At 37.5% G+C, this 22,501-nt stretch overlaps 2 protein-coding genes across 7 annotated transcripts in view; one reads left to right on the top strand and one right to left on the bottom strand.

Annotated features, from left to right (window-relative positions):
- Positions 1–8,120: 8,120 nt before the first annotated feature.
- LOC120767393 overlaps positions 8,121–22,501 on the bottom strand; it is a 156,647-nt gene continuing 142,266 nt past the window's right edge. For all 4 annotated transcript variants that reach the window (XM_040093409.1, XM_040093410.1, XM_040093411.1 and 1 more), the window contains 3 exons: positions 13,782–14,659; positions 10,163–10,352; positions 8,121–9,860 (listed from right to left, as the gene is read on the bottom strand). In XM_040093409.1, the coding sequence (XP_039949343.1) occupies positions 9,384–9,860; positions 10,163–10,352; positions 13,782–14,410 (1,296 nt within the window). In that variant the 5' untranslated portion in view covers positions 14,411–14,659 and the 3' untranslated portion in view covers positions 8,121–9,383. The remainder of the gene's footprint in view (positions 9,861–10,162; positions 10,353–13,781; positions 14,660–22,501) is intronic.
- The window catches only part of LOC120767392 (protein eyes shut), a 147,627-nt gene continuing 144,572 nt past the window's right edge, over positions 19,447–22,501 (top strand). For all 3 annotated transcript variants that reach the window (XM_040093407.1, XM_040093406.1, XM_040093405.1), the window contains exon 1: positions 19,447–20,411. The gene's annotated coding sequence lies outside the window, so the exon portion shown is untranslated. The remainder of the gene's footprint in view (positions 20,412–22,501) is intronic.

Below are 22,501 nucleotides of genomic sequence, written 5' to 3'. Positions count from 1 at the left end.
CCATTCATTCGGATGTCAATGTCATCGTTTCATCAACTGGGGTATCCCCCATTGTCTGTCGAAAACGCATAACGCCGACTCATTAGATTTTGTCATCAACCATGCCCCTGCACCATATAGCTGGACGGATCGTAATTCTTAATACATTTACAGTGGTCGTCATCAAATGGGTAGTCTCTCATTCGAGGCTGTTTTCTTTACGTAGCGGGTCCCAAACCCAGCCCACAACCCTGCGGAGGTCGCCTTCTCACTTCAGCTCGCCTTCAAACGGATGTTTCTTCAAATTTAGTGAAGCTATCTCCTCAAATGAAAAAATTGTCAACAAGGGCTCTTGATTCCGATCGGTTCGTTTGTATGACAATTAAATGCTATAATGGTCTAATATCGGTTCCGACAAATAAGCAGTTTTTTGGGGTGAAAAGGGCGTATACAAAATTTCACATCGATATCTCAAACACTGAGAGACTAAATTTACCCTGCTCGGGGTATAAATATACGATGACGATTACTGCTGCTTGACACGGCGAAGCACTAGAGCATGTTTGTTGCTTAAGACGAGCTCTTAGAATAAAAGAACAGAACAACAGCAACATACCATAAATCAAAGTGGTTAACAGATTTTAGAGCAATATGGCGGTCTTCTTAAGATTTAATTAAGTGCGTGAAATGGCCCGAAAAATATGTGCCTCATTTCAAAAACTGAGTCGCCAAAATCGTCACATCAATGTGGCATGCTTCATCAGCAGGGGGGCGACAAATGCATAAAATGCGTAGGAATGTGCGACCTTTTGATGCCGCAGCTCAATTTTGAACTTTGGAATGCATTTGCTCGCATTCAAGTGCACACTCTAAATAAATGCATGTTTGTGTGTGCACGTGTGTGTATATGTGTATTTAAGCCTCAATTGCATGCACGCGCATATGAAGAGCGCTAAATTTACAGTTAAACGAAAGCATTTTACAATGCCTTTCTGCGTTGCCATTGCACTCTTGCAGTATTTCACTTAATACACACCCACACACACACACTTGCACATGCATATATGGATGCGGGCAATATGAATGCCGCATGAATGTTGAAAGAGGTAACGTTTGTAATTAAATTTCAAAGGAACACAGCAAAGTGAGGCGGCCTACAAAAGGCGAAGCCGAAGCCCAACTTGCCCGTAAGCACTCACACCCTCACACACGGCAACGATACGCAAAAGAGAATGCCAAACTGAGAACTATTGTAATATAAACTGCACCAGCGTTAGGGTATGTGTGTGTGTAGGTGCGCGCATGTGGCAGCATAAAGCCATTTCTACATACATACATATGTATGGGTGTGTGTGTGCGGTAGGCTTTCGTTGGCCGCTTTAATGGCGAAGGACCTTGAATTAAATTTAAATTTCTCATACGCATCGGCATTACAATCTCTGCCATCTCTGCCGTCGCTGCCATTCCGCAGCTTATATTGTTGTACATTTGCTTCCTTTGCGTCGTTTGCAATTGTGGTATTATATATATACATCTATTTTTTCTTTTTTTGCAAAGTTCATCATTTTCCATGATTACATTTAAATCTGCCAGCGTTGTTCGCCAGCAGGTGCAAATTAAATGACCCTGTAGGAATTTAAAGCTAAAATGTTAAAAGTCTGCATGAGAGAGAGAGTTTGATTCTAAACTTGACTACTAGTCTTGACACAAAACAAACGAAACATTGAGTTGCCAACTTTTTCCTTTTTAGCAGCAAGGCTGATGTCATTTTGTAGAACTTATATTATATTATATCAAATTTTTTCGTGATTTCCCCTGTTGGAAGTCAGTTGAAATTTTTTCGAATTCACGATTTTTTAATAATATTATTGGGCAAAAATTTAAAGCATTACTGTAAAAAAATGTTGAGGGAAAATTTCTTCACCACGAATTAACTAGTTGCAAACCAGTTTGGTAAAACTATTTTTCGTAGAACAATTTATAAGTAAATTAAAAAAAATATGGCAAGGTCTGACCACAAAGCAAATTGTTGTCTTAGAAATATTTGGAGAAGGTTTAAAAAAGGTATAAAAGAAAGTATATAATCAATAGCGTTGCCACATTTTGGTGAAAAATATAAGTAAATTGAAGCAATATGGCAAGGTTTGACTAGATACCAAATTGTTCTCTTAGAAATAGTTACAGGGGAATTGCCAACTATATAGAATTTCTAAATTGGTGATACAAAATATTGTTTATAAAAGTAGTGAACCACCAAATTGATCACCCTTTATATTTGAACTATATTAGATTTTAAAATATAAAATCCAAATATATATTTGTTACAAATCAATTGGTATAAAATAGTTTTTTAAATTTTAAATTAAAATAAAAACAAAAAAATTAAGAAGACTATACCGAAATGCAGTACAAAGTAACTAGCTGCGAACCAGTTGGTAGTAAATATTTTTTTATTTCATATTTAGAAATCTCCCAACAAATCCTAATAAATATTAAAAAGACTAATCCGAAATTAATTACAAAGTAACTAGTTTCAAACCAGTTTGTAGAAAATATTTTTTATAGTTTTAAGTTAAATTATAAAACCAAAATAAATTTAAGACCAAAGTCTCTAGAAATATGTTACAAACTAACTGGCTTCAAATCAATTTCCAAAAAATATTTTTCGAATTACAATATTATATTAAAATGTAAAATCCGAAAAAAGTTTCGGAAGACTACGCCGAAACAAATTACAAAGCAACTAGTTTCAAAGCAGTTTGCAGAAAATATTTTTGCACGTTTTATATTAAAATAAATAGTAGCAAAAAATTTTAGGGAGACTAGTCCGAAATTGTGTACAAATAACTAGTTGCATACCAGTAATAAATATTTATCGAAGTTTTATATTCAAATCTCAAACTAAAATTAAATTTAAAAGCTTCAACTACTCTGAAATAAATTACACCTGACTCTGAAATAAAGTAAGACGTAACTAGTTGAAAACGACTTTGTAGAAAATACATACTTTTCATAGTATTGCTTTGAAATCAAAAATACAAATAAATTTTATAAAGATTACTTAGAACTGCTCCGGAATAAATGACAAAGTTGCAAAATAGTTCGTCGAAAATATTTTCTAAGTATTATTTCCAAATCTGGAACTAAAAAAAATAAAACTTCTCGGAAATAAATTACAAATTAACTAGTTGCAAACCAGTTTCTAGAAATGTTTTTTGAAGTGTAATATTATATTGAAATTTAAAATCAAAATTAATTTTTAGATTTAAAAGACTACTCCAAATAAATAAATAAATAAATAAATAAATTACAATGTGACTAGTTGCAGAGCAGTTTGGCATAAAATATTTTTCCATGATTTACATTAAAATGAAAAATAAAATAAATTTTAGAAAGACTAACCCGAAATTGAGTATAAACCAACTAGTTGCATATCAGTTCCTAAAAAATATTTTTCGAAGTTTTCAATAAAAAATATGTATCAAGCAAATTTTTGAAAGACTACTCCGAAATTAATTACATATCGGCTAGTTGCCAACTAGTTTGAAAAAATTGGTTTCGAAATTTAAAATTTAAAACTAACTAGTGGAAAACCAATTTCTAGAAAAAATTTTTTTAAGTTTCGAATTGAAATATGAAATCAAAACAAATTTTCAGAAAACTACTCAAAAGTAATTTTTTTTAAGTCCCATTCCCAACTAGTTAGATGGTAACTAGTTATATACAAGTTTGTATAAAATATTTTTGGAAGATTTATTTTAAAATCCAAAGTAAAAAAATGAGGCGGAAAATTATAAAGTAACTAGTTGGTAACTAGTTTTTCATACATCCTTGCGTTTATTTTGCTCAATTGGACACAGAAATAGCAGAAATAGCGATTGCACAAATATTTGTATTGACTTACTTAATTCAACTCATTTTTTTATGTCAATTTTATATTTTAAGTTAAACATACTCTGTATCGTATGAATTTCCTAGAGGGTGCTATCGCTACAAAACCGCTTCGCTCAAATTTCACCGACAATAACCATTTCTCTGCGCATAAGCGAAGTGCAGATTAAATCTACCAAAGGCACAACACTGCCCCACAAACCTTAACAGCTTTAAAAAAGACTTTATTTGTGTGTGTGTGTATGTCGGTGCGTGTTTGTTTGCAACGCACGCGTCACCAAATTTCCACTTTGTCTCTTTGATCGCATCAGCAAGCTTTTTTTTGTGGAAACGATTTTGACACAAATTTTAATGAGGTTTCTTTTCGCTTTCTATGGCTGCATGCCACAAATTATTGCATGCCGCATACTTTTCACATTAGCAACAAAAACAACAACAACAATGCCGACGCAAATAATTAAACGAAAAAGTGGTTGAAGCAAAGTCACTTTATTGTTGTTGTTGTAGTGCGCGCTAACAGCATTTGCACAAAAACAATAACAACTTTTCAGTGTTGCAACTGGCGCAGTTGTTGTTTGCAATTTGCTCGCGCTCGACGAAATTGAAATTGCTGCAGTTCTTAGCAAAAGTTTGACGCATTTTTGTTCTAGCAATTGTTGCAGCAACTCTTTTTTTTGCTTCTTCTTTTTTTGTTGCAATAATGGCGCTCTCACTCTTCTGTCTGTCTGTCTATCTGTCTGCATGGTTTTCCCTTCCCTGCAATTGTTGGCTGTTGTTGCAATGCTAACGGTACACTCCTTTGCTGCCAAGGCACTCCTCACCCCCCACCTGCCTTGCCTCAGCTAACCCTGCAGTTAAAAGTGCCGTTGACGTCGACAATCGCTGCTGGAGATTGCAAAAATTTCGCTTATACATAATTGCTGCAAATGGTGGTTATCATTGTTGCCACACGCACCCACACAAACATACAAGCATGCGCGTACTTAACTGTTAACGGCACCAATGGCAACGCGACAAACATAATAATGCTGAAGAGTCAACGCGGGCGTTATTATTATTAACATTGCACGGCTCATCATCGCCATGAAGGCGAGCGCACGTCCAACACCCCCTGCGCCTTCAATACCGTTATGTTGCACTTTTACATTTTAGGTTGTCATTGTTGTTGTAGACGCTTTTTTCACTGCCTTCGTGCTCACCGTTAACTTCTGTTGTTGTTTTTATTATTATAGTTGTTGTTGTTGTTGTCGAGGTCATCGCTGTTGTTGTTGCCATCGCATTTTTGCATCGCTTGCTCGGTTGTTTTTGTTGTTATTATAATTTGCGCGCTTTTGTTTCACCATTTTACCGTTTGCTGCAGCATTAATTGTTGGCATTGTTTTCTTTGCCATTGCAAAAGGTGTGGATAATGTGCGCGCCGGCGGGCGAGGTACCCCGCTCTGGGTGAGTGCGCCTGTGTGTGTGTGCGCGCGCGGTGCCAATGCGAACGCCTGACTTTTGCTCGCGCTGTGCATTTAAATCGGATTTATTTTTATTGCTCTCCTTTTCGTTCGTTATTCCTTTCATTTCTTTCTAGGTTATGAGGTAATCGTTCACCCTCGGCGTTGGCCCCTTTCAAATCAAGTTGCGCTCCACTTACTCACTGCATTTTACAAAATTTGTTCTTATTTATCGCCAGCAATATGGCTTAAAGTGAAGACACGCCAAATCTGTTTGAATTTTCATAAATTTTTAACTGATTCAAACCATTTTTTTTATTTAAACTGTTGGCGCTTCCCTGTGTAAGACCATAAATAACATAGCATGTGATTTAGCTAAGCTTCACTGGTTACAAAGTAATGTAAGTTTTCGTTTACTTGAAGTATTTGAAGTATCCCCATCCATCAATCCATATACAGTACTAAGTGACTGGCATCGTGACTAACAAAGGTTTCCGGAACCATAAAAATTCTTTGGACGGAACTCCACTTTCAAGAAAGTTAAGACCGAAAAGGTACAGAGACCGTGTTTTCTTGTGGAACGATTTTTTGTTGTAGCGACTTAAAATATTCTCTGAGAATTTTGTGGAAATGCTGAGACCAATATTTTTGGGAAAGGCTGAGAAGACAGTTCTTGATCAGATACAAATCCAGTTTCAACCCGGTTACTTCAAGCTAGGTTTTGGAAACATAAGCTCTTTTACTCTCCGATCTGTTTCACCATTTCGGCTATAAATATATTTAATGGTTTGTCAAAAAAGTCTTGCGGTATTTTTATTGAATTTTTTTTTATTGAAATTGAAATGAATTTTTGATGACTCATGCCCAGCTCTTGACCGATGCTACGGCTGCTACTATGCTGGTCCCTTTCGACCAATTCAGCGATTTTATCGCAATTTTCGACGACAGGCCATCCGGAGCGTGGCGCATCTTCGACCACCTCTACACCAGAACGAAAACGTTGAAACCATCGTTATGCGGTGGAAATGGAAACTGTATCGGGTCCATAAACTGCACAAATTTTATTGGCGGCTTGAGATGCATTTTTGCCTTTATCGTAGTAGTACTGTAAAATATGCCGTATTTTCTCTATATTTTGCTCCATGTTTGCGACGCTATAACTCACGAACGACTTAAAAGAAACGACAATCAATTAAACACCTGTTAGCGCGTGAAATGAGCTTTTCAAAAAGGTATAACATGACCCGATGCGACGAATAAAACTAGAACTACGCGCTTTCAGCGCCAACTAGCGGAAATACCGCAAGACTTTTTTGACAACCTAATATCATTTCCCTTAGCTCGAATATCGTTTGCATTCAACTCTGTCCATCATATGCGATGGATTCGTTAGACTTATTTCCTAAACGTGGAATCGCATATGATGGAAAGAGTTAAGTGAAATAGATAGATGAGAACTCAGTTTGGTTTGACATAGATGAACAACTAAAATGTCTATTTCTTGATATGATGCTGTCATCAAAAGTTCCTCCCAAGAAGTGATGTTTACAAGCGCTTTGCCTTACTGACTTTATGAATTGTATTGCTGGAATAAAAAGTTTCACATATTTAAATTTTCATATGGTCCAATGATTTAATAACGCAAATCACACTAGACAAAAAGAGCATTCAATGTAAGGCAGCCTCTATAGGGTTTCTGTCATTTTCATCTCATCTTAAATCTCAGCTTTTGTTATTATATTTATTATTATATTATATTAGTATATTGCTCCAAAGTGCATCTTCCTTCGGAGATCTGTTCATTCACCCGATAGTTGACCGGCTTTCCGGGCTTAAAGCTCGCTTACAGTGCGCACAAAATCAGTCAAGGAGTGTATCAGCTGTTTAACAATAGCTTTCCGCTACTTCCATATTAAACTTGTAGGAGGGCTTGGTTATACCGGAAACTGTAGAGTCGATGAGCCCTTATTCAATTTCAACCGATTGGAAGCCAGCCGGTTTTCCGATGTCTTCTTGCCTTCTGGTGTTGGAACTTTAGATCTCTAATGACCTCAGCAAGCGCTGGTCAACAATCAAAACTTGTGCAACTGCGAAATTCTTCTGGCTTAGAGTGAACCGTAAGAGATCCTCCGGTTTATTGACTCTTCGCAAAGTCAATCTGAACGCAATTGCAGGCGTTATGACTGCTCACAGTCCAATAAGTTTACCTGCGTTGAAAAGAAATATTATGGCTCTGCTCTTTGCCAAGGCTGTAAGGAGGAGAGTGAGGTGAAATCATATTGTTACTTCATCTTCTACAGCCCAGCTTTTGCCAGACTGAGTTAGAAATATCTCGATTGACACACCTTTGGCAAACTCAACGAAATTGCTGGGTTTGATATATCAACCGCCTTAATAAATTTATGGCTAGCTCAAAACGCTTCATCGATCTAAGAGGATCTGTTGATTTACTTTTAATAGTTTATGGGTCTCACAAAGTACAAAGATCTGCTCAAGTGAGATTCAGTAATTTTTAATCAATCCTACGACTTAACCTAACCTATATTTATATTGTATATACCATATTTCTTTTTGAAAAAACGTTTTATCCTGAAACCAAGTAATTTAAAAAAACCATCCTAATTTAGGACAGTTTCTTAATAGTTTGCTGTCCTTACCACAAACTTAACAACTTTCCTCTTATCAGTATAGATATTAATTGCCGACCACTTTACCTCCACCCAAATTAAAAGAAAAAACAACAACATTTTTTAATTGACTAAATTAATATATTTTATTGACTTTTAATTCACAAAAGGCAAATTTTTTTGCATAAAAATGAACTACTTTCTTAATTTAACTTAAAAGTTTAGGACAAAAGAGACCAAAGTTGAAGAATAGAAACATAAAATAGGAAAAAATACACCATAAAAATGTGCAGCAACGAAGAAAACAATAAAAACTACTACAACGAAATGTATTTGTTGCAAACAGAGGGTTCGAACAAAGGATGCAATATTGAAGAACATCAGCTGTGGCTGGCAGGAAGTGCCACTCTCATTGACAGAGTCGCTCATCGTAAGAATATTGACGAATGTGCAGCCGTATTTGTAACGGTAACTACCCAGTAGTGAAACGTTCACTGGTGAGCAATCAGGCAAGTTTGTGATTGAGAACCCGAGAAATTTCGGCCAAAATATTCAAATTATTTAGACTTGAGTCTTTAGTTTAGGAATTAGGGCTTAGTTCGATAAATTCTCGCCTCCCGCAATATTTGAACAAAATTTTGAATATAAGTGGCTCTGCCACTACTCGTTGATTGCCGAGTTTTTGAATACTTCGTGCTAGTTCCGAAGTGATGGAAAGGTTAGAACTTGAAACACGAACTTCCTACTCGTGGATTGCCGAGTTTGAACACTTCGTGCTAGTTCGGAAGTACCGAAAGGAGCAAAGTTCTTTAAGAACTTGAACCATGATCTTATTACTCGTGGATTGAACACGTCGTACGAGTTCGGAGGTACTGGAAAGCTTAAGGGCTTGAAGCACGAACTTACTACTTGTGAATTGCCGAGTTTTGGAACACTTCGTACGAATTCGGAAGTACCGAAAGGTGAACGACAACTTTAAGAGCTTGAAACACGAACTCACTACTCGTGGATTGCCGAGATTTCAAAATTTTCCTTCGGACTTCGGAACTTCGGAGGTATTGAAGGGTTATGTCTTTGAAACAGGAATTTACTAATTGTGGATTGCCAATTTTTTGAGCACTTCGTGCTAGTTCGGAAGTACCGAAAGACGAACGACAGCTTTAAGAGCTTGAAACAAGATATGTTATGTCTCGAAAATCTCCAGTAACAAACCGGTTCCTAACTACTACATTTGCCTGACAGCAACTCGTTACGTAGACAGTGTTGTTGTGGTGGTCTCTAAAGCGCGCCATCAGCGCATATTCAATTACAGAATTGCTTAACACATTGCTGCCGAGCACCTACTAAGTACATATGCAAATTAATAAAATGGTCTAAATGAATGATTGAGTGAATGGATGGATGAGGAACCGATACTAAAGAAGTGTTGCAGGAGTGCTGGTGTGCCTCACTCTTCGATGGTGCAGAGATTGGGTGCACGCAAAATGATACTGGTCGCCTTGCCGCCATTGGCCAGCAGAGCGGAAGTGGCACCCACATGACCATTCAAGTGTCCATTGTTTCTCGACTTGCCACGTGACGGCTTCACTTGTAGATGCTGCTGGTTATAGGAGTGTTGGTGGTGCTGGTGTTGCTGTTGTTTGCCGTTAAGCAACAAATGCCTTTGGTGTTGATAGTGTTGATGATGAGGATGTGGATGCACATAAGTGCCCGTATCACGCAACTTGCGATACAAGGATATATACTTGCCGGCCGTTGTGGTTCTAGGAACTATATATTTCTCACAGAAACTGGTTTTGGAGCGCGCGGCAGCGCTGAGCTTGTCATAGGCGAGCGCCTGCAGGAATGCCAATACGAATGTGTAGCAATTGTGGCTATCCTCCTGGTAATGGGAGACGGTCCAGCGATCCGGCTGATTGCAAATCTGCGGGAGAGCAAACAGATGTCAGATAACACACATATATATATAGAGATATCTAGAAGTATGCATACATGTATGTATGTACATATGTGTTTTTGTATGTATGTGTATGTGCAATATTTTGTGGTGGCTGCAAAATGGCTCTAACATTCATAGCTGGCATGTAGCGGAGCGTATCGAAGCCGTAGGTGTTACGCTTAATTGCGCTTTTCTTGCGGCAGTGCTCATACATAGACACTCAGACACACACCCATACATACATGCATGCATGCATTTGTATATGTGTGAAACGGTGCATAACTCACCTGCTGCAATATATCATCCCAATAGTCATACCATGGTTCGGGGACATCGCCGACCAGCAGACATTGCCACCAATCGGACATGCGTGTATTATCGGGCCGGTGGCGCCGCAAGCCATACCGATCGAATTCCACAACACAGCCCGTTGAGGTCGTCACGGCAATATGCAAATCGGTTGAGTTGTTGTAGTCGCTGTGGAATAAAGAAACAGACCAACACATAAATTTATCAACCCTTATATGTTACTGTTAGTGTGTGTGTGTGTGTGTGGGTATAGGTGTGCTTGTTTAGCGGCTAAGTAGCATCGAAGGAAACTAATTTGTCGTATTGCGTAGGTTAGAATGTGGGCCACAAATTGAGATCGAACGCCTATGAAGGACAAACTAATAAGTTGAAAGTATTGCAATTCATTTCAATTTTGAGCGCTGAGGTATAGGTGGTACAAACTTGCTGAAGTTTTGAATGCTCTCTACGGCTTTAAGAGCTTTTAATGAATTAGGAGAACTTTATACTTAAAAAAAGGAATCTAAAAAAGTCAGGTTTTTTTTTGGTTTAAGTTCAAGCTTTGAAGCTTCCACCCCTACCAGTGAGCTCTCGTTTATTTATATTCTAAAAAACTACTGCTTAAAGAAAAGAGTCCAAAACAGCCACAGCTTTTCTTTGGTTTGAGTTTATAAATAGTATTCTAGTACTGGTCTGCTTGTCTTGACAACCGAGTTTTCGATTCCCAAGCAACGTGAAAAGACTTTGGTAGCTGCCGCAATTCCTAAAAAATGAAGACTGCTCACGAACGTTAATGCCAACTTTCATGCTGCTACGCTGTAGACTGAATTTGGTACTTAGAATATCAAGACTACAATTAGAAGAGTTTTAATAAGGATTTGATGGATCTCATTCTCTAATTCAAGAAATTGCTTCTGAGCAGTTGTAGGATGCTTCAGGCATCCAATTGACGTATCGATAGGTTAGATTGGATTAGATGGCTGATCTCTCAACATCGCGGAGTGGTCACACTTGGACTCTTACTTTCAGTCATTTGTGAAGCCAGACGAAAAACTCCTATGGTTGGTTATTATCTATCGGTAAAGGGCCCTAAATCTATCATTAATCTGCTTAACTGATTTTCTTTTATTTCTGCTATTTTACCTGCATACATATCTAAATGTATGAGTGGTATTTTTTCCTTAAACTAGCAAATGCGGGGCATTCGAGGAGAAAGTTTTGAGATGATTTTTTCTAATTTTTTTCCAAACAGCTGATGCAGCTGGCATCAGATAAACTGTGAAATCTTACTAAATGAATCCCGATCAGACAGTATCCGGTTAGAACCATAGAAAGATGAACCTTGCTGAGGGGAAAGATCTCTCTAGGCCTCTTTCGATTTACCCCACTCCAGAAGAACCTTGCAACTGCACAGCTATTGCTAGTTGACCATTACTTGTTGAGCTGGTCTGCGGCCCAACAATCAAGTAAACTACACACGTTCCCATTCTACAGTTATTGGGACTAAAGTACCTGTCTTAGCAAGCTTATCAGCCTTACAATTTTTTGCAATACCACTGTGGTCAGACACCCCAACTAGCCTAATGATAAAATAGCTCGATGGTAGAGATAAGAAGTCTTGGCATCTTTTCAGTAATCTTAAGCGGACAGTCAACGAACTCAATGCTAATATCGATGCCATATATATATTTTTAGCACCTCGCAAGACTAGGACCAACCTTTTGGTAAGGACCGATCTTTAAGATAAGGTTTGGAGCCTGAACCACAATTGCTTGCAACACCAAGTTCCCCCATAACAAGATAAGCCAAGCAGCGTATATACCTTGAGGCATCAGAACGCCGAAATAAAATGATCGCGTTGCAATAGATAAAAACCTGCCGAAAGAAAGTGAGACCTCTCTACTTTTAGAGTTAACTGTTGGTCGTGGAAAATACGTCGGCTTTCTGGTCTGTGGTTATATGCTATGTGATTATATGTTATTTCTTGTGATTATGTGTTAATTCCAAGTTGCTCGTTTAGGGATTTACTGAAGGAAACCACATAAGAGCTTATACCAATACTCTCCTAACATTAGTCAAACGGTATTTATTACTATGTTTATTCTAAGTTACTGCTATCCAATTTCTCCCATTTTGTGCCAAAGCCAAGTGAGATATGCCTTTTTCTGCCTTCTTAAGCTCAAGCAACATCCATTTCGGTTCGCTATATACCTAGCTAGATATCTTCAGATTATTTAGGTCGCGAATAAATCTTTGGCAAATCAAACATATATATTTTTGAAGGCGTTAAAAAATACTGCCTGAAGAGCTCTTACAAACGATCGCTGAGACTGTTATAGTCCTCAATGATGGAAAAAATTTTAACTTCAGTTCCATCGAAGCTCTAATACCCTTACCGGGGGCGTTTCTTTGAGTATAAAAGGGTTAAAACAACTTTTGCATTGATCAATCAGTTCATATGACGTAATCCAAGCTGAACAACATATTGGTATATTGTTGCGTTGTCTTGAACAATAATCCATATCAAAGTTTGCAAAAATATATTGTCAAATAACAAACAAAGATGACTAAGAACCTTTTGACCAATCACTTTGTATTGCAGCTAAATCTTCTAGTATTTAGTCCGATATAGGTGGTTTATACTAATGAGCAGTTACATGGAAAAAAAGAACGTGTGGTACTTTTTTTTATACTTTTGTAAGGTCAAAAATACGTTCATTTAACATTAGCCACTCCACAACCTTTGTTTACTTTTAGCGAAACAAGATTTTACATTTTATGAGGCCAATGATTTTTTTGTTTACATTTTACGATGTCAATGCCCCTTTTCTTTACAATTAGCCAAGTCCACAACCTTTGTTTACATATAGTCAAGTCAAAACCCTTTGCTTACGTTTGGGGTCACAGTCGATTACATTTTAGGAAATCAATGGCCCTGCAGTTTGCATTTGCCGAGGTCACATTTGTTTTCTAAATCTCGAGAAGATATCTAGTCAAATAAAAAAGTATTTCGTATATTAAAAACGAGTTGATTACGATCCTTATATGAGAGCTATATGCTATATACTTAGTCCGATTGAAACATTTTCTTCGTCGATTGCACCGTTTTCTTGAGGAATAATAAATGCCAAAATGTATGAAAATATATTCTTAAATTAAAAATTTTGGTTTCATCGTTCAGTTTGTATGGCAGCTATATGCTATGTTGGTCAGATATTGGCGATTCTGACAAATAATTAGCGTCTCAAGAGAAAAGGAACGTGTGTAAGTTTTCACGAGAGACTAGTTCGCGTAAATACAGGCAGAACGACAGACGGACAAGCATGGTTAAATAGACTCAACTCATCATGTTGCTAATTTATGGGTATTATAAACTTCGTGGTAAACTTAATATAACCTTTCCAGGGCATACTGAACATTTTTACCGCGAACGCGTGGCTTTCGAATGTCTCCAGCTCAATAACCGCCTGCATTTTTTGGTTTCTTAAAATGAAACACGAATGTATGCTCCAATTAAGCCAATGTACTTCTGGTGCCTGTTCTGATCTTTTTTCCCTAACCTTTGTATTCGAAACAGAGAAATAAATTGTATGTGTATAGGTGCATAAATATACTCACTTGAGAAAATCGCCTGTGGTCGGACGTAAAACAATCGCACAGGGATATTGCGAGGCACGTATGAACGGATAGGGCAAGCGAAAAGGCAACAAACGCGTGGAGCCAACAACACCAACCGGCACACCGTTAGCGGCACGTGTACGTTCACCGTTGCAGCCATTGCTAACCAATTCATTACCACGTACAACGTCCTCCTCGTCGTCGTCAGCCGCAGCGGCCGCATCGCTCTTGCCGTCCACATCGACACCGGTGTCTAATACTTGTTTGCATTTGGGGCAACGATGTGGCAAGTGGAAGCAGAAAACTTTTACATTGCAATGATGAAAGCATAAAATGCCTGGATCTGAGGTAATTGTTGTTGTTGCTGTTGCTGTTGCTGTTGCTGTTACTGTTGTGGCTGATCTGCTGCCTGTGCCTGTTGTTGCCCTTGCCGCTGTTGTTGTTAGTGTTTGTGCGTTGTGTGTTGTTTGTTTAGTGACTCTTCGTGCTTTATCGCTCATTTCAGTTGTTGTTGTTGTTGTCATCAGCATGCTCGTGGTCGGCATTGTTGTGCCGTTCGTTGTCAATGTTGTCATCGCAGCGGTTGGTGTTTTTGTCGTTGTCAATGTTGTTGTTGCTGCAGCCAACATGTTTTCGGCAATGCGTTTATTACGTTGCGTACGCTTCCGCTGCCGTATGCTTGGCCTACTGCGGTCTCTGCTGTTCACGCGACTACTCTCGTATCCTCCCCGTGCCACTTCACACTACCCACTTGCAGCTGCTATGTACCTTCCGTGGTCTCTGTTTGTGGTCTATCTTCCGTACTTTCGTGCTATCCGTTTGTAATCGTGCTGCTATCGTCGCTTCGCATCCGCTATGCTGTTATGGTTGTTGTCGTCCTGCAAAGAAACATAAAGTCCTTGTAAATAAAGTTGACAAGAATATTGCGTGTGCTTTGCGCTAAGCGGCTGACAATCTCAATGCGTCGGTCGAGCGAATGCAGCTACTTTTGTGGCATATTAAACACTCGCCATTCATTGTCACTTAGCCATTGAGCCGGGTTTTAACCAGCCAAACCAATCGGAGGTAACAAGCGCCAACGTGCCAGCGACAGTTACAGCAGCTAGTACGAGGACGATTGGATAAGAATTGAAGTATTTGATAGATATTCAAAGTAAGTACAAGTGTAATGCTGTTTTTGGAAAAAAACATAGATCTCTCAATTTTTTTCTATGGCTGGAGATCAGGAGATCTCCGTTGGACAAGAGAGAGGAATTTCGCTAACTAAGTAAGTCACTGAATCCTGCAAGCATCTCTAGATCAGAAGAAATAATACTTCTAAGGTCAAAGTCATCCGAAAGTTACGCCTACCATTTTCGCATCGACATTTGACGACCCGAAAATCTCCGATGGACAAGACAGATGAATTTTGCGAACTAAGCAAGTCACTTGATCCGGCAAGCATTACTGAAAACGATGAAATAAAACTTCAAAGGTCAAAGTTGTGCAGAAGTTAGGTCTACCGTTTTCTTATCTACATTTAACGATCGGAAGATCTCCGATGGACCAGAGCGACAGAGAAGATAATACTTCTAATGTCAAAGTCTCACGCAGCAATCTGTTCAAACCCGAAGCAATTTCTAGCTTTGACAAATGAAGAAAATGTTGGGATCGTTCATAAATATTCAGCTGATAATTCCAGCACAAAATGAAAAGCTTGGTCGCTGAGAAGTAAAAATATAAGATCGCTGAAGTTTGAACGATTTTTCGATGTATATGAAATCCGTTTTAAGATGTTTTCTACTGCACTTCGTTCAATGCTAAGCTAGATTTTGTGCCAGAGACGAAATTTTAATACCGGAGTCCGGTTATGAATCCTCCCTGCTTGAAGGAAAGCAATATATATATTAATTGTCATGGAGATCACTTAATGGTAGGCCCAGAAAAAAACGCTGTTGCGACGGGTTCGGATCATTGGGTGCGGAGTATTAAAGGACCTGGTCGCATTTGGCTTGCAAAGAGTTGATTAGAGTTATGCGGGGACACATTGCATGTAGGACCTTTGTTGGTTAGAGTGTATTTTAGATAAGTAAGAATTCAACCTGCTACATTATCCAGAACCAGAGTCTCTCAGGTTTCATTCGGCAACTCGAGCTCTTGAACTGCCACGGATGGTTTTTGGACTTCAAGTACGCCATTCACGGGGAGGAAGTTAATGAAGGAGTTAAGCACACAATGAATGGAGTTTAGGAACCGTCGGATGTTGGTCATGTACGAAATTTGGTCGGTATGTTGTGACAGATCGTCAATGGGCTAACTCAATATTCTCCTGATGTTCAAAAGAGGTGGCTCCATTTCAAGCAGACAACTGCAAGTTTCGACAAAAACAGGCAAGCAGAAAGTGCAAAGAGATTATTATGCTCATTAAGAGGGAACATGCGGACCTCACTAAGTAGATGTTCAGTAAGACACATCTTGTTATAGTTTGAAGTACGGTGTCCTAGATTATCTTAAAATTTTCAAAAATCACTCGAACTAAGTTCATAATTTGCGAAATTTTTTCCTAAAATTGTGTTAAGAAAAAGTTGAAGAATACCAGCTTCTAAAGAATACAGACTAATCTGAATGAGCGAGATCAATAAATGACATTTACTTAGGTTCTCCCACAACTAACAAAACTGTGATCTTAAAATTCCACTGACTCTTCCTTCCGCCCTCGTTCCAACGCATGGCCCACAAATATTTGAAATTCAGTGACAATCTCCCGTCCATTTTGTTTTTGTATTATTGGATGCAGTTGAGTGGCGCGGAAAGCGGTCTAACGAGAAGGAGTTTATTGCCAATTTCATCCAACAACGACTGATTAGGACTGAGCCCACCGCACTTGTAGTTGTCGTATGCAAGTAGAGTCGAGCTCGTACGCACTTTGGTGGCGTACACATTGTCCTTTCCTCAACTTTCGCTGCCTGCCTGGTTTTTGTTTTTGCTTTTGCTTTGACAATTCGTTGAAAGTTGCACGGCGTGCAGGAACAATGCGTAACGCAGCTCGGGTATTTAACGTTGACAATTGGCATGACAAGACCACCCGAAACGGGGGCAACAAGCTGGCCAATCAAGCAAATTAGTATAGTAAACTCTCCAAGGAGATGAGATGTTCTGTGTTCGGAAATTTAATGCATATTTTTCTGACATGACTGCATAAATAGTTGGAGGTATGTATACACATATATGAGCATTACAGCGGTTTGATTTGCAGGGAGTCGAAAAAATGTCCGATTTTCTTTATTTTCACTGCATTTATTAGAGAACAGTTCTTAATGGTTTTGTGAGAGACTGCGACTCCGACAAATCATCAATAGAAACTCAAAAGGCACCAATGGATTAAATTTCATTCGGATATCTTAATACTTAACATAAAAAATTCTCTTAAAGATAAACTTTGACTGGATCATCGGTGGCTCGAAACCGGTTTTGGATCCATAGCCTCTAAGCCAAAGGTGTTCAGAATTATTCAAGGGAGATTTTCTCCATGTGTGATTATATAGAAGAGATCGAACTGCCCTAATGAGTGTGTAAAATCCGGCATTATTTTTTCAGTTGAAAACAGTCTAAAAGCCTTTCAAGACGGTAGAATACGAAGAATTTTAAAATTTGAGCTCTTAATATTAATTTTTAACTTTCAATTTCTATGCCAATAGCATATACAAAATTTTTTTTTTTTATTTGAGTAGCTTGACTTTGAAACATTGTAAAAATTATTTGTAAATTTATTTTGACAAAAATTTGTCGCTGTAAAACAAAACAAAAAACATATATTAAGAACAAAAAACTAAATAAAATAAAAATTAAAAATGTCATAATTTGATACATAGAGGAACTATAAGTTCGCTTATGTCCTTTTATTTTCAGCGTGATTTACTATCTGAAAAACTGAACCAGACGTTTTTGGAAAAATTTCAATTTTCTGAAAGAATTCCATCAGAATTCGAGTTTAAGACGCTTTTTCTTTCTTCAAAATGACACACCCTAATGCATACTTACATAAGTAAGTACCGTATGTGTAAACTAAATATTGTTCATATTTTATTAAAAGTGTATGAAAAATAAAGAAGCATGTTTATTATGTTCATAATTAACGAAGTAATTCCGTCGTTAATACACTTAATGCATACAAAGGGTGTTTCAAAACTAACGTAAGATTTAAATTAAATACAGTTTGTCTAAAAATTAACAAGATTTAAGTTTGGAGTCTTTTATGCAGTAAAGTGTCGACAACCCCCAAAAAGAAAGTCAACAGGTGATGTGGGCTTAGTAAAGAGCGTTGCGATAGAACAATGTGCCTTCATTATTGAACAATATTTCAAAAATAATGAAAGTTTGACGGATTATTCGTCAGGAGTGGTACATACCCTTCAAAGACGGTCGAGAGATGGTTGAAGAAATGCCTCGTTCTGGACGACCTTCGACCTTTCCAACTGATGAAAATATTAAAAAACTGAAAAATATCATGCATGAAAAAGGTCAGGCAAGTGTTAGAGAGATGGCGAGAAAGTTCGATAACTTATTATTAGTCCATATATTTACGTATATAAATATAGATTTGTGTTGTCACTTAATTGACATACTTAACAACTTCATTAGCGAATACAATAATAATCTACTGTTATCTACAATTTGCGTCACAACTCTCCTCTCACACCCTTTTTGGTTGTATGTTATAATATATCGAACTTAAGAACTCATTTACGAGTAAATTGATATATTGATTGTAGAAAAAGTATAAAATCATAAATTCGGTATGTAAATATGTGTTCATCTCCCAAACAAATCTGGTAAGCAAATCGAAGTCACTCAATCAGCAAAAGACCTACACAAATAAGCCACACACGCCGCACGCACCCAAGAAAATGTTGGGGAGGCTGTCTATAAATAGAAAATACAACAATTTAATAACTCAAACGATGCGCTAATTTTACACACAAACATATCTATGTACATATATGTAGCGTATGAAAACAACCAACGACTGTTTAGTGCCTCGCGAGCAATGATTGTAAAAGCCAGTGGGTTACGTATACGCCGTGCTGTGCTAAAAAGCCGGTTGCAGAAGCTAAAGAAAACATAAACAAACCGGAAAAATGCCAACAAGAAAACAAAAGAACTGGAGAAAAATAGAGATTGAAGAAGCATAATGCAAGGAAAGCGTTAAAGAGAACGAGAGAGTGAGCAAAAGAGCGTATGCAAATGAGAGCATGCAAACTGCGCCGACTCACCACCACCGAGCCGAAGGAAGCAGAGAAAGAGCACGTTAGACGGTGCATAATTGCGTGCGCTGAGCGTAACTACACCAGCACTGAACCGTTAAAGGTGATTAACAGTTACCTGAAGCAGAAGAGAAAGCAGCAGCGCAGCGCGCACAAACAACAAACTCTGCAACTGACGTGTATGCCACACGCTGGCACCCTATAAACGGCGGTCTGCTAGTGCAGCTGTGTGGGCGCGCGGCATGACAAATATAACAGCAATAATAACAACAACAAACATGTGACAACAACATAACTGCAGTCGGGCGATCGGCTGGCATTCGCCGTCGCCGCGCACTAATTTTCCAACAATCCACACTCGGGGGTGGTTCTTTGCATGCGTACGACACCCTTGGCCGAGCAGTTGTCGACGAGCCACGGTTACGAACGGTCGCATTGTCAGAGTTAGCGCGCTCGCCGTCGCCACAGCAGACTACAGCATTTTTGAATTGAATTTGAACAGTTGAGTTGCCTTAGTGCGGTGAGTAGCGCGCTCCACATTAGCTCCGGCGTTTGGCAGGCAGTTGGTGTGAATCGACACTTTCGGGCCTAAATGCATGTTGCATCCGTTGGTTGGCCAACAGTGGTGGTAGTGTCGCGTTGCATGAGTGACGTGTTATGCCGTAACGTCGTGCTTGTCTCGCTTACGTTTGTGCGCTGCGTAACGCAATTCAAAGCAAAACCAAATAAAGCCAGCAAGCGCTGAGCCAAAAAGGATAATAAGGATAACGAGCGCATACATTGCCGCTAGCGCGCTATTGCTTAGTGCAAGCAGCAATTATTGTTAAGCGAAAGTGTGTGACCTGTTACAGTTACATTGAATTTACAGCTGCAAGCGCCAGCTAATGCAAAGTGTAGTTCATTTGTGATTTATTTCAAAAGTCAAAGAAGTGAAAAATGAAGGAACAAAAACAAAAAACAAAACAAGAAGAGTGTAAATAGCATGTCAGCACGTGTTTGTTGCTTAAGCTAAAAGTGCTCATTTTCTGCGCTAAAAATTATTTCGATTTTTTTCTAAGCGCTCGCCACTCACTATAGAAATAGGTGCTTTTTAAGCCGCAAGCAAAGCGCTTCAGTGTGTATAAATCGGTAAAATCGGTAAATAATATTCTGTGTCAAAGTGTAGTGTATAAATCGAAGTCGAATTTGTGCTCGCCTGTTGGCTTAATTTGTTTGTTTGTGGCCCGTTTTCTTTGCGGTTTCCGTAGCGATACACTTTGTGGCTTGCTTTCCGTGTCAGTTAGCATGGCAACGTTTATTTTATTTTCGCCTTCTTAATTGGCTAAAAGCAACATTCTTAAGCTGGCACCTTATTTTGTGTGTGGAGTATAATGACCTAAGCTGATAGGTATGTCGAATATTTTCAACTTATTCTCAATATAATATCTCAACAATAATATATATGTATGACAACAAAAACAACATATCAAAAAAATACAAATTAGTTTTTATTGCTTACCATTCACTTCAACATATTATATATATGTAGCATAAAATTTTCAGCTGCCGCTGTCAGATTTAACCAATCTATAAGTAATATATAACAATTTTATAACCAAAACTCAAATTGTGTTTCAACTAAAAAGGTTTCTATTATACCGTTTTTTCTGCGCCTGCAAACTTATGAAAAGTGATGTTACGAACGAAACCACTCATATTGAAAGAAATTTTGGGTTTTGGTTATAAATTCGGTATGTATTGGTTATATTTGTGAACGGAAGCTAGAAATTTTATGAAATTACATATGTATATACATAATATGATGTAGTGAACCGTAACCGATTGTGTAAAATATACGCAAGATTAATTAAATTATGTCTTCTAAAAGTATGTTTTTGAAGAAATTTGATTTCTATCTAATTCCTAACTTAATCCAAAATCATTATTTTATATAATTTCTAGAATATTATTTGCAAAATGTTTTATTTTTTTAGTAAAATATTTTTTAAATATCAATATATAACACAAAATCTTAAAAAATTATACATATGTTAGTTTACTTAATCCGAGTTGATTTTAAATACTTCGGAAGAAATATTATTTGCAAATAGCTTAGGAAGCTCGAAATTTTCATCTTCAGCGACCAATTTATTTTTTAGGGCTTCGTTTATGAATTTTTTGGCTGTAAGATAGGCTCGTTTTAAATTGGTATAACATTTAGAAAGCACTTGTAAAGGTTTAGGTGAGGTAAAGTTAGGTTAAACTGGTGGGCCAATAAGCCACTCAAAGACCAGTTTTATTTCTTTGAGATACCAGATGGAGTTCAGTTCAAGAGAAGTAGTCATCCTTTGGAATATGTACATGGTTTGGCGCGACTTTTAACGAATTCTGCGTCCTCACTATCGACTTGTAAAGGGTACTAGCTATCCTTCTTATCTTTCTCTTTTTTTCTTCATGTTTTTTTCCATTGTTTAAAATATATATATATATATTCATTTAATTTTATTTAAATACATTTCTCATATTTGTAGTAGAATATTTTATAAAATTAATATTAAACAAATAATATTTTCTTTATTTATATTTTTATTCTCTGAACAGAGTATGGCCGAGTCTTTGTGGGGAAAAAATTTCTTTCCGTTGGCTGAAACCATTTTCTGCTTTGTTTATATACATATTTGCGAAAAGAAATGCTATTGCTAAGAATATTCTAGCTTTTCTTGTTTCTTCTTCCAGTTTTTTTTTTAATGTTTGACACATTTTTATAAGAAATTCAAGATTATGATAGTTTAAGAAAAACAGCAAAAGAAATGTCAAGTTTCAATACCCTTTACAAGTAAATAATTTTTAATGCAAGAACTTGATTTTCCAAGTTCAATTTGTATGTCGGCTATGTAATGCTATAGTGATCCAATAAAAAAGTTTTGCATATGCTGATCATTTATATATACTACTGTGGACAAAAACTAGTAAGACTTTTTAATTTAAACCTCGCGCGAAACCCCATTCGTCGAAGTATTTTTGTTCAAGGTTGGTATGACTGTCGGTGACATTTGTGTCAAATCTCACCTCAAAATAATCATAACTGTTTAGTATAAGCTTGTCTTTCTGTAGTACATAAAGTGCATTCGGCGATTTTTAAGATGAGTGAAATTATTCAACCAAGAAGTTCCATTAAATTTTGTGTGCGGACACAAATTTCTGGTGCCGAAACGTTCAGGATGGTGAAAAGGGCCCACGGTGGTAATTGCTTGTCGCGAGCAAATATTTTTGATTGCTACTAATTTTTCAAAAAGGGTCGAGAATGCGTTAACGAACTTACCATGTTCAGAGCGTTCATAATATATTATTTTACATAACATATTTATAAAGATCATGGCAAACTTAATATACTTAGTTCACGTTACAAAACCAGATACTTTAATGTTTTGATTATTTACTAAATTTTAATTAATTTTTTCGTCAATTTAAGTAACCAATTTAAAATATCTAATTTTT

Source organism: Bactrocera tryoni, chromosome 2 (genome assembly GCF_016617805.1).
Source record: "Bactrocera tryoni isolate S06 chromosome 2, CSIRO_BtryS06_freeze2, whole genome shotgun sequence".
NCBI lineage: Eukaryota > Metazoa > Arthropoda > Insecta > Diptera > Tephritidae > Bactrocera > Bactrocera tryoni.
This window is presented reverse-complemented; position numbering and strand designations above follow the sequence as displayed.